Below are 13,408 nucleotides of genomic sequence, written 5' to 3'. Positions count from 1 at the left end.
AAACGTCAGAAACTACAATGCCAAGACCACGGCAAGACAGCCCGGAAAACCCCCAACAACCATCGTTCTCCGGCCGTGAAAGCCTTCGACAATACAAAAATGAGAGTTCTTATGAACATTTGAAAGGACAACTCAATAGGTTACCCCCACCCCTGCCAGTCGGGTTACCAGTTCCTCAGTGGGAGTGGGAGTTCCAGCCTCTGCCCCCTACCACCTCTCACCAGGCCAGTGGGAATGGAAAGTGCAGGGAATGGCCCCAGGAGCTCCAGAGCACTCCCTTCTCGCACCAGAAATGACATCATTCTCTGCATGACAAGGAAGTGCTCTGGAGCGCGTGTGCACAGCGTGCATAATGTAAGTACCCCCAATGTGCCCCCCCATCCCCCAGTTTCAGCTTCAGGGGATCTGGAGACCCTACTTGTCAGTTAGACCTATCTCCCTTTGCAACAACCACATACCTCTGAGAAAGGAAAATGGGTAATTGTGGGAGCAGGACCTCTCTATGCATACAAAGCCCACACTGTCTGCCCCCTAGAAATGATGTTCTAAGAATTCCAGGGGATATCATTTCCTGCTGAACATCATGTTAAACACAGAATCTGGGGGCTTGTAATGGGATAGGAGATTGCTTGATATGGAGAGTTGGCTAGCAAACTCCATTTCAAGTTAGACCTAGATTCAAACAGATCTTGACCTGAGTCAAAAGGGAGAAAGTATTTTTTAGGGGTTTTATTACAAGCCTCCATTTCATACCATTCAAAATTTATCAGCCTCACTGCTAGAAATAAAAATACAACCCTTTTACAAAGAGATGTTAGCACTATTTGATCCAGAGGAGTTAGCCGTGTTAGTCTGTAGTAGCAAAATCAAAAAGAGTCCAGTAGCACCTTTAAGACTAACCAATTTTATTTTATTGTAGCATAAGCTTTTGAGAATCAAGTTCTCTTCATCAGATGCCTGATCCGAACTGGTCAAATACAGAAGAGGAGGGGAGGGGAAAGAACAGGACATATATCACAAGAAGACAGAATGCAATTAGTGTGAAGGCAATCAAAACATTCCTTTGCTTGTAAATGTAAACTCGATAACCACAGCTCTCCCTGCCAGCTGCATCTGACAAAGAGAACTGTGGGCTTTCGGGGACCACAGTTCTCTTTGTCAGATGCAGCTGGCAGGGAGAGCTGTGGTTATCGAGGGCTTATACTACATAGGAATTGTATACCTTCACTGCGGCAAACTGACTCCACACCAAAAGGAGATGTTTACATTTACAAGCAAAGGAATGTTTTGATTGCCTTCACACTAATTGCATTCTGTCTTCTTGTGATATATGTCCTGTTCTTTCCCCTCCCCTCCTCTTCTGTATTTGACCAGTTCGGATCAGGCATCTGATGAAGAGAACTTGATTCTCGAAAGCTTATGCTACAATAAAATAAAATTGGTTAGCACTATTTGAGGTGATCTTACAATGCAAGAGAAATTAAGGCATAATATATATCCTTTATCAAAAAGAGTCCAGTAGCACCTTTAAGACTAACCAATTTTATTGTAGCATAAGCTTTCGAGAATCAAGTTCTCTTCGTCAGATGCCTGATACAGAGACTGGTCAAATACAGATGAGGAGGAGAGAGAAGAGGCAATTAGGGGGAGGAAGGGGGAGGGTGCAATCAAAACATTCCTTTGCTAGTATATGTAAACATCTCCTTTTAGTGTGTGTATCAGTTGGCTTCAAAGGAGTTTGCCCTGTTAGTTTGTAGCAGCCAAACAGCTGGCGTGGGCTTTCGGGAACCTCAGATCTCTTTGTCAGATGCATCTGGCAGGGAGAGCTGTGGTTATCGAAGGCTCATACTGCATTGGAATTGGATGGTCTAGCTGTTTGGCTGCTACAAACTAACAGGGCAAACTCCTTTGAAGCCAACTGATACACACACTAAAAGGAGATGTTTACATATACTAGCAAAGGAATGTTTTGATTGCACCCTCCCCCTTCCTCCCCCTAATTGCCTCTTCTCTCTCCTCCTCTTCTGTATTTGACCAGTCTCTGTATCAGGCATCTGACGAAGAGAACTTGATTCTTGAAAGCTTATGCTACAATAAAATTGGTTAGTCTTAAAGGTGCTACTGGACTCTTTTTGATTTTGCCACTACAGACTAACACGGCTAACTCCTCTGCATCTATATATCCTTTAGGAAGTAAACATTTCATGTTGAACTAATGTGGAGTCTGACCTCTAATATATCTCAAAAGAATTTAATTTCCAGATATCCTAGTTTCAGAGAGAACATGAAAATATTTTGGAGCCATTTTCATCATAAGGTGGGTATAATTGAATATCCATAATAAAGGCACTGGAATACTTTAGAAAAATTTTGTATAGCTCTTCCATTATCATTAAGGCATAGCAGATTGTAAATTATTGTAGAGTAGGCAAATGAAATAATTTGAGACAAGGACAAAAAGACAACAATCCATACAGAAAGCAAAAAAAAAAAAGGTAGAATCATATTGTCATGCAGACATGTGGAGTTTAATCAAGAAGATTCATCCAGTATCAAAAAAAAGGCAAATAGGCTGAGTGCCAATATCTGAACATACAAGACAAGAATTCTACATGCTCAAAAGGTTCTACACACAAAGAATACAATATTTGCATGCACATATTTCAACACAGAGCTTGGCATGACAATATTACATGCACACACACACACACACACACACACAAATGGAAGATATCTCTTTACAAATCTGAGATTCCAAACAGTTTACAGCAACTCGTATTTTAGTACACATTAAATTCAGGAATAGATCAACAAACAGAAATGGAAGGTTCTTTTTCACTTACCGTGAATCTTCCTTTCTCTGTGGTCCGAGAGTGGGGCAGTCAGTCCTGACTCATGGGTAGCTCCTCCTCCTTCCAAGCAGGGTCGGACAAACTTGCGATCCTAGGGGGAGGGGCTCCCGTCGGCTCTCCAGTTCGTTTTCAAGCCCGGAACACCCTCCAATTTCCGTACCTGTCAATAACTCAACTCACAACTAACAGACACTCAATATGACAAAACATAAACAGGAACAAACGAACTCAAACAAGTTCTAAATCCCTTTTCCTATCATATAGTTAGTAAAAACCCATCTAGTTGCTATACAATGTCTCAGGGTGGGATTTGGACTGCCCCACTCTCGGACCACAGAGAAAGGAAGATTCACGGTAAGTGAAAAAGAACCTTCCATTCTCCCGTGGTCCTGAGAGTGGGGCAGTCAGTCCTGACTCATGGGATATACATCTAGCAGTGAAGTTCTGGGTGGGAGTTAACCTATGTATTACAGAACATGTTGTAATACCCGTCTCCCAAAGGCAGCCTCCGCCGAGGCCAACTGATCTATTCTGTAATGTCTAGTAAATGTATGCACCGATTTCCACGTTGCCGCTCTGCAAATCCTCTCCAAGGAGGGAAAAGACCTATAAGCTGCAGAGGTAGCCGCCCCCCTCAAAGAGTGAGCTGTGATCCCTGTGGGCAACTCCACCTTCCTATTCCTATAAGCTAAGACTATGCATTCCTTAATCCATCTACTCAATGTGGAAGTTGATACCCTGTCTCCCATAGAGCAGCTTCTAAAAGATATAAATAGACTCTCTACCTTCCGGATATGCCTGGTCCTATCTATGTAAAAACTCAGTGCTCTCCTAACATCTAACCTGTGCCACTCTTTTTCCCTCTCATGTTTTGGATTAGCACAGAAAGAAGGCAAAACTATGTCCTCTTCTCTATGGAAAAGAGAATTCACTTTGGGAATGAAAGCAGGGTCCATTCTGAGCACTACCTTGTCATTATGGAAGATACACAACTCACTATTTACTGATAGCGCCCTAAGCTCTGACACCCTCCTGGCCGACGTTATCCCTACTAGGAATACTGTTTTTAAAGTCAACAACTTAAGGGAACAGGTAGCCATAGGCTCAAACGGTTCCTTCGTAAGAGCTGTCAGTACCAAATTAAGGTTCCATGTCGGAAATCTATGGACTTGTGGTGGATTCAACAGCATGGCGCCTCTCAAAAATCTTTTAATATGCGGATGTTTTGTGAGTGATATTCCTCTTTTCGAACCCAGCACTGCCGACAATGCCGCCACCTGTCTCTTCAACGTGCTCGTGCTGAGCCCCTTCTCCAGTCCTTCCTGTAAGAACAGCAAAATCTTCTTGACAGAAGCCTTCGTTGGAACCAGACCCCTCTCCATGCACCACGAATGGAACACTTGCCACGTATTATTATAGATCCTATTCGTCGAACTTTTCCTCGATGCCAACATTGTAGATATGACACTCTCGTCGTATCCTAGGCCCATTAATTGACTGCGCTCAACCTCCAGGCTGCCAGATTTAACGTCTCCGGGTTTGGATGACATACTCCGTCCTGGGTCAGCAGATCCTTCTTGCATGGAAGCCTCCACGGTTCCGACTGCGACAGTCTCTTGAGTTCCTGGAACCATGGTCTCCTGGGCCAGAATGGTGCAATTAGAATTACCGCTGCCCGCTGTTCCACAACCTTTTGAATTACCCTGTGAATGATCCTCAACGGTGGAAACGCATACAGGAGACCTTTGGGCCAGTCCACATTCAAGGCGTCTATTCCTTCTGCGTGTTGTTCCTTCTGTCTTGAAAAGAATCTCGGAAGTTGAGTGTTCCGAGCCCGTGCAAATAGATCCACTTCCGGCTTCCCGAACCTCTGACATATTTGGGCGAAAACCAGAGGGTCCAGCCTCCATTCTGTCTGGTCCACCATGTTCCTGCTTAGCCAGTCTGCTAGATGGTTTTGTTGGCCCGCCACGTGAACAGCCTTTAGGGACCTTAAGTTTGACTCTGCCCAGGTGAAGATCTCCTCTGCCTCCGCAATCAGAGCTTTGAACCTGGTGCCTCCCTGTCTGTTCACGTAGGCCTTTGCCGTCATGTTGTCTGTTTGTACAAGAACATGATGGCCTGTTAAATAGCTCTGTAGCTCTTGTAGACTGTTCTTTATGGCCCTTAGTTCGAGGAGGTTTATGCTGAAGCGTCTTTCCGACTTGTTCCACAGACCTTGAATCATTCTGTCCTGCATGTGTGCACCCCAACCTGTCAGACTTGCGTCCGTGGTTAGCACGATCCTCTTTGGTTCTCTGAGTGGTACGCCCTCTATGAACCTGATCGGATTTGTCCACCACTCCAAGCTTACTGCCAGAGCCTCCGGAACCTCTACTACCTTCTCCCCCCTGGTCATTATTATCCATTGGTACGGGCGAAGGAAGCTTTGCAAAGGCCGTGTGTGAAAGCGGGACCACTGAAGTGTCTCTTGGCATGACACCATCATCCCCAGAAGCTTGGCCAACAGCATCACCTCCACTCGTCTGTTCCTCTGGACTTCCCGAACCATCTCTATGATTTTCTGTCGTCTCTCCAACGACACGAAAGCCCTGTCTTTGATCATGTCCACAATAACTCCCAAGTGTGTAATCACCTGGGTAGGCGTCAGGGTGCTTTTCTGTCTGTTGACGACAAATCCGTGTCTTTCCAGACAGTCCATCGTAACCTTCACTGCTGACTGGGACGACCGCATGGATGAGGATTTTATCAGGATGTCGTCGAGGTATGGGCACAGAGCTATCCCCTGAGTTCTGAGGAAAGCTATTAGAGTCACTAGAACCTTGGTAAACACTCTCGGAGAAGATTTCAGGCCGAATGGCAGGGCCCTGTATTGATAGTGTTTCCCATCGTAAGCGAAGCGAAGGTACTTCCTGTGTGACCTCCTTATAGGGATATGTAAATAGGCCTCCGACAGATCTATGGAAGCGAGAAAGTCTCCCTTCTGAATGGTCTGTATGGTTGACTTCATCGTTTCCATTTTGAACTTGCGTGATTTCACCTGACGATTTAGCCATTTCAAGTCCAGAATAGCCCTGACATCCCCATTCTTCTTCGGAACGATGAAAAACACGGAATACACTCCCTGCCTCCGTTGTCTCACCGGCACCGGTTCTATGGCCTGTATCTCCAACAGATGTCGGATGGCCTCTCTCACCTTGAGATGTTTCTGTATGAGAGTGTCCCGTGGTAACTGAATGAAACGGTGTCGCGGAATCTTGTCGAACTCCAAAGAATAGCCTTTGGATACTATTTCTAACACCCATTTGTCCGAGATCGTTTGCTTCCATTGATCGGAGAAATGCTGCAGTCTTCCCCCGATTTGCATGACCATCGGCCAATAGTCATGCTTGACCTCCTTTCTTTTGTCCTTTTGCCTGTGTGGGTGATTTTCTGAAGTTGAATGACCGCCGGTCGCTCCCTTGTCTTGATTGCCAACGGTTTCGAAAGGGTCTGTCTGGTCCCGATCTCGAGAACCTTTTGTTATCTCGAAAGGGCCGTCGACCTTTGTATTTCGCATCTTTCTTCCGGGACGGCAGAACCTTCTTCTTCTCAGTATCTTCCACCAGGTACCTATCCAAGGCCTCTCCAAAGAGCTTACTCCCCGAGAAGGGAATGGCTGCTACTCTACTGCGCGCTTGTGGGTCGACATCCCAATTCCGGAGCCATGTGTTACGCCGGGCGGTGACGTTAAAACCCATGGCCCTGGAAGACATTTGGAAAGCATCCAATGTAGCATCCGCCGCAAAGGCCGAGGTAAGAGCAATCTTCTTTGCTTCGTTTTTAACATCTTTGGGAACCTCGCTCCCTGCAGCAGCCAGGTCTGAAGCCCATGTGTATGCTGCCCTGGCAAAAAGTGACGCTGTAGCTGAGGCTCTCAGTGCTGCCGATGAAGCTTCATAGTTTCTGCGCAGAGCTTGCTCTATCTTTTTATCTGACGGGTCCTTTGGCACACCTTCTGCATCCATTGGCAGAATCGATGACGTAGCAAGAATCGAGACAGGATCATCTACAGTAGGCAGCCTAACCTGCTTTGCCGAATCAGGGGTCAAAGAGTAAAACTTATTGAAAGCAGAATGATAAGTTTTGGGTTTCGCAGGATTGTCCCATTCAGCCTTGAGAACGCTGTGAAAGGCAGCGGGAAGTGGCACCCCTGACTGCTTGGGCCCCATTTTTGGAAGTGCCCTTTCTAAGCCCTGTGGATATAATTGCTCAGAATCTTGGGACCCTGAAGGAGTCTGGGAAATCTCGAGTGTCCTAAGGACCTTAGCCAGTAGTTTGTTGTATACCTCTTGAGGAAAAAGCCTGGTTTGCAGTTGGCCTACATCTTCCTCCTCCTCATCTGAAAGCTCTCCCTCCTCACTCTGTGAGGATTGCTCATGTAAATCTGAACCTGAAGGGGAATCCTCTGACACACTGGAGTCTCCCTCTAGCCAACTCTCCACCTTCTTTCTCTTTGATTTAGTGGCCACGGATGGCTTGGCATGTCTCTTCCGACCTGGGAGAGATTGTCCTGCTCCCTCTGAACAGGGGTTTACAGCCTGATTCCTAAGGTCTTTCACAGCCCCTTCCACACTTTTCTTTATTTCTGACCTAATCCATGCCAATATATTGGCCTTAGCTTCTTGGCCAGAAAGGTCAGGTTCTGTATTTAGAGTCCCCCTCTGGGATAAGTGGGGTGATAAAGGGGGGCTGGATGACTCCATACCACTGAGGGTTAATTCCACCGTCCTCCCCTCAGTCGCTTTCGGTTCCGCTGCCATTCCCGCCAAAAAATTTCCCTGCATAGAAAGAGGGAGAATACCAATTGCGGGAACACACTGAGCTGAGCAGCCCCCATTAGGGCCTGCTAAAAGCCCCTCCGGAGCCCCAACCGGTGGGCGGCAAGCACCCCCCCTTCAAAACGCCTCTTACCTTGATCTGGCGTTCCGGCGCTAAATGGGGCTTTGCCGCTCTTTTTCTCCTGCTGCTGTAGCCGCGGCTTTTCTGCCGCGGCTTTTTTCAGCCGCGGCTGCGCCGTTCGCGAGGCTTCGCGCCAAAAAAAAAACAAAAAAAACCGTCTGGCTTCGTGTTCTGCGGCCGCCCGGCTGTCTCCCTGACTCAGCCTCAGCCCCTGCAGAAGCCGGGTTCCCACTCCTGGGAAAAAACGTCAGCTCTGCTGCTCGCAAACAAATCGTGCCCCCACCTGATTCGGGAGTGGTGGGTATGGGGGGGGGGTGGAGGAACAAGTCCTTCCTTTTCCCCTGCGAGCAAGCGCCTGCAAAAGCCTTTTCTTGTCTTCTTTTCTTCCCCAGGATTGTTTGCTCCAGAGAGCAACAAAGTTTGTTTCCCCGCAGAAGCAGGGCCGGAAAAAACTGGAGAGCCGACGGGAGCCCCTCCCCCTAGGATCGCAAGTTTGTCCGACCCTGCTTGGAAGGAGGAGGAGCTACCCATGAGTCAGGACTGACTGCCCCACTCTCAGGACCACGGGAGAATGTGGCAAGACTGATGCAGTAATTTCTTTCTGTGCATTCTTTGGCAGTGCTCACTTCATTGAAAGGTTTAAAATATACTGTTTTTTGTGAATAAAGCAATACATTCATTATAAACAAAGGATTATGATATTAACATGCATTTTTCAATTAAAATGTGTACAGACAAAGAAAGAACTACAGACTTTCAGGATATGTATTTATGGGATGGAATTGCAAGGCTCAAAACTGCAAATCAAAATTTCTTTTATAGAGACAGAGATTTGTATTATACAATAACTAATTATAATTCCAGGAACCATATATCTCCACTATTATTTTTAAAGGATCGTAGTCTATTTCAGGAATTTCAGTAATCTAACAGCATTGTAAGAGTATTTTGCAAAATTTGTTTTGAGCTCAGCAACTTAGTTCTGTGATACATACAGAATTAAAAAAACACAGATCATTTCGACATGGTGATAAACAGAATATTTTGGATCAAGAATCAGAAGCACATACCCATTTTTCCACATCAACTAGCTGTAGAAAGAAAAAGCAAGCAGTGAATACTCTGTTACTGAATATAACTTTCTATAATTTTGCATTCACAACTTAACATAAATACCTAATAAGGATTAATATTATATTGGTGTACCTTCTTAACTGGTTTCCCCAAAATAGTTGTGTTTCATGCAAAATACAACAGAAGCAGCGCTTCTGGAAAGCATGGAAGAAACAGCATGTTCTGAGACTTAGACTTAGTATCCATTGCCCCCTGCTGTGTCTCAGATGCACTCTCTCTCATGTGGAGGAACTGTGCACAATGAATGGAAAAAGTCATGATTCTTCATTTTTTTTTTTTAGATGAGCACATACTCTGGAGCAAGCCTGCAGCTCTAATCTATGGTTGACACATGGTTCATGTTAAAGCTAAAACCATTGTACGAGTTACAATAAGTGCTGAAATTCATGGACTTGGATCCTTTGGAGAAGTGTAACTTTCTCAGCTCTGTCCTCCCTCTGCAACTCCATATGACTTCTGGAAGGCTACCAACTGTTCTAAATGTTATTTAATGGAACTGAGTGGTCATAACTGTTTCTGTAAAGGCTGAATTCACAATGCTCAGACTTTGGTCATTATAGCATTAATAAACTTCCATCCTCTTGTAGAACTGTTTACTGAAAACAAGTTTACATTTTCTGAAGTTCTGTTCAATTTCAGACAATATCTTTAAAGACCTTTGTACACATTGTTCACCTCTAATCACTCTAATCAAAACTTCAAAATACAGCTATAAGTAATACACAAGTATATGTACACATGAAACAGTATAGGAAATTATTGTGTTTATATATAATCTGTGGAGATGCACCCCTTACTGGTCTAAGGAATAATGAAAATTGCTCTGTTTTATAACCACTGAAAGCACATAGCTTGAGTATGTGGAACAAGAACTGAGAACTGCTGTGAAAAGATGCTTCTTTCAGACATCCTCTCCAGCTAGAGAACACCACAGCCACCAGTGCTCCTTCCTTATGACTAAGGGTTCCTATTTCCAGGACACAACAATGAAGAATGAGAAATTGTCTCTCCCTCCCTGTAAGACTGGTAGAAGTGGTCTGAGACTGTGCCACCGGTACATACCACAAGCATGCAACACAGAACGGCATCTAAGGGCACCTTCCTTGTTGCCACCTTTGGAGCCAAACAGAAGTTGAGTTGGCAGAAGGCTATAATATTGGAATCTTGAGACACTGGCATGGAGAAATTATAAACTCATGCAGAACAAGTACGACTGAGTTAATTTCAACGGTTGACCCCTGTACTTCTTATCTGAATCAATTATGAATTTGTATGACTAACATCAGTTACTTTAAAAAACCTTGCATTTTGCGGGGCAAAACAAAGCCCGCGGCCAACTGTTCTCAGGTGGAGAACAGGCATAGAATGCTCAAGTACCTCAGGACGCGTTGATCTCGGGCGAGGGGGGGTCCTACGCAACGGATCCTCTCCCGACCCTTGAGGTCCCACCCTAAGACAGGTCGGCTATAATCTCTGCAGCAGTCCTGGTGCCAATGCGGTTGGCATAAGACCCCCATGCCCAAGCTTCAACAGGGGAAAGAAGAGCGGATGGGAATCTAAGATTGAAACAGCGATTACAACCCACGGAAAGTGAATGAGAAGGTAAAGATCACTATCTCTTGAAACAGGACAGATTACTTAAAGTAAAGAAGAATTAAAGTAGACTTTTAAACTGCAACAGACTCAGTATAAGGAGGGGAGGACCCGGCAAGAATTATATTAGAAAAAGGACTAAGTTAAACGAAGCTTTTAAAGAAATGGGACTATTGTTTTAAATACCTGTGGCTAGAAGGAGATATCAGGCTGTGAGAAAGTTTTACCATCGCGAGAGCTGCTGTGGGAAGTTGGGAAACAGGAAGTACATAACAACGATAGAGTTGCTGGAGAGAAGCGGCCCTTGCCGGAGGGCAGGAAGAAGGGAATCGCCATCTTTGAAAGGGGAAGAGCCGCGGCTTCAGCGAAAGAGGAAGTAAGCCATATTGGATTACAAAAATCATAGAGGAACCATAGAGAAAAGACGCCCGACATTTTGGACTATTTAAAAGTTTTTTTTGGAAAGACCGGGACATTTAAACTAAAAGGATATTAAATCAAACGCCACGGAGCTAAGGAAGAGAGCGGACTCGTGGGAGCGAGCCAAAGCAAGCCCCACGATGTCGAAAAAAGAGTGGCAATCGGCGATAGAGAATTTGGATAAAAAACTTTTAGAAGTGATTAAGGAGCTCAAGGACATGAAACCGGAGTTGGTGAAAGAGGTTAAAGAGGTTAAAGAGACAGTAAAAAATGAGCTGGCAGAAGTGAAGAAAGGTATGGAAACAATGCAAAACGATTTGCAGGGAACACAGCAAAGAGTCAAGGTAGTGGAAAGTGCGGTGGAGAATTTAGCAGACACGCAACGAACAGAGATGAAGGCGATGAGGGGGAGAATGCCGGTTGCGGAGAGTAAACATATGGAGAAGCAGCTGAGGTTTCGCGGTTTGCCGGAAGTGGAAGGAAAGACAGCTCAAGAACAGATTGCTGAGGTGTTAGCTGAATACCTGGGGAAGGAGGAGGAGGAAGTGATGGCTATCCTAGATGTGGTATACCGTGTAAATTCAAGATTTGCGACCCAGAGGAAACTACCAAGAGATGTGATTGTGCAATTCACAACCAGAAACATAAAAGAGAAGATCGTGACTAAACAATTTCAAGATCCATTGGAGATTGATGGCAAGACGATTATTATCATGAAGGAACTACCCAGATCGGTGTTGTTAGATCGGAAAAAATATAAAGCTCTAGTTCAGATTCTGAAGGACATGAAAATAAGGTACAGATGGGAATTACCAGAAGGAGTGTCCTTTGAATTTGGAGGAGTGAAAAAGCGCATTAGATCTGAATCAGAGATGGAACAGTTTATAAGGGACAATGAAAAGGACTTACCAGCAACAAGATTATGAATATGGAGTGCAAAGTTTTATCTTGGAATGTAAATGGACTTAATTCACCGAATAAGAGAAAAAGTATTTTCCACTGGCTATTAAAACAAAAATGTGATATTGTGTGTCTGCAAGAGACTCATATCAGAAAGCAGGATGTAAAGTATTTAAAATTGAATAAATTGGGTAGTGACTTTGTAGCGGCCTCCAATAAAAAAAAAGGGGGAGTGGTATTGTATATAAAAGAGGAGCTACAGCCAAAGTTAGTGATGAGAGATGCGGAAGCAAGATTTATAGCAGTGGAATGTATATGGAATTTAAAGAGAGTATTGGTGATTGGAATTTATGCACCTAATGGAGCAAAAGAAAGCTTCTTTGAGGACTTGAGGAAGTAATTAGATGAACTTTCCTATGACCAGATAATTCTTGCAGGAGACTTCAATGGAGTGACAAACTTGGAATTAGATAAAAAGTCAGCAACTGCACAAAAGAAAAGAGGACTATTACCAAAGACGTTTTTCGTATTGACGCAACAGGAAACTTTAGAAGATGTATGGAGAAGACAAAATCCCAAAGGCAGACAATACACGTTTTTCTCTGCGAGACATTCTACGTTATCAAGAATTGATATGATCTGGGCCTCAAAAGACTTAGCGCTTTGGACTAAGGATGTGGAAATAATGCCTATGGTAGGCTCAGATCATAATCCAATTATGTGGAAGCTGGGGAAAAGGAGTAAAAGGAGAGGATGGAGATTAAATGAGGATTTGCTGCAAGAGGGAGAAAATATGGAGATGCTGAAAAGAGAAACAAAGTTTTTCATACAATATAACATGAACAGAGAAGTACCAACCAATAAGGTATGGGATACCTACAAGGCAGTAATTAGAGGCATATTAATGGACTTAAATGGAAAAGCCAGGAAAAAAAAGAGGAGAAGAGACAGGAGATCATGGAGAAAATAAAAGCCAAAGAAATACAGTTAAAGAAAAGACCAGGGAAAAAGAAAATTTACCAGGATATTAAAATTCTTCAAGAACAGTTGACAGCAATGAATAACAAAGAATTGGAATGGAACCTTAAGAGAATGAATCAAAAGGCGTTTGAAGGCGCGAATAAACCTGGGAAATATTTGGCATGGCAATTGAAGAAGAGAAAGGAGAAGAAGATAATAAATAAAATCTGTGAGGACAATAAAGTGTACCTGGAGCAGACAGCTATCAGCAGAGCCTTTTATAAATTTTATGCCAAATTGTATAATAAAAAAGAGGTGAACAAAGACTCAATAGCGACATATTTGGGGAAAATGAAGCTCCCAGTAATTTCGGAAGCTTGGAGAGACAAACTGAATAATGAAGTAATGGAGGAAGAAATAAGAAAGGCAATACAGTCAACAAATTTGGGAAAGGCGCCAGGACCGGATGGACTTACAGCCAAATTTTATAAGGTAATGGCTAATGAACTGGCACCATTCCTAAAAGAAGTGATTAATGGTGTTTTAAAGGATCAGCGGATCCCAGATACTTGGAATGAAGCTAATATATCATTGATCCCCAAAGAAGG

General features: G+C 44.0%; 1 protein-coding gene across 1 annotated transcript in view; it reads right to left on the bottom strand.

The window, feature by feature from the left end:
- Positions 1-13,408, bottom strand: part of RYR2 (ryanodine receptor 2) — a 720,715-nt gene that overhangs the window by 514,220 nt on the left and 193,087 nt on the right. The window contains exon 4 of the mRNA XM_054975163.1: positions 8,864-8,884. Coding sequence (XP_054831138.1) covers positions 8,864-8,884 — 21 coding nt within the window. The remainder of the gene's footprint in view (positions 1-8,863; positions 8,885-13,408) is intronic.

The sequence above is a fragment of the Eublepharis macularius genome, chromosome 1, assembly GCF_028583425.1.
Source record: "Eublepharis macularius isolate TG4126 chromosome 1, MPM_Emac_v1.0, whole genome shotgun sequence".
Classification (NCBI taxonomy): Eukaryota; Metazoa; Chordata; class Lepidosauria; order Squamata; family Eublepharidae; genus Eublepharis; species Eublepharis macularius.
The sequence above is the reverse complement of the archived record's forward strand: the minus strand, read 5'-3'. Positions and strand labels throughout refer to the sequence as shown.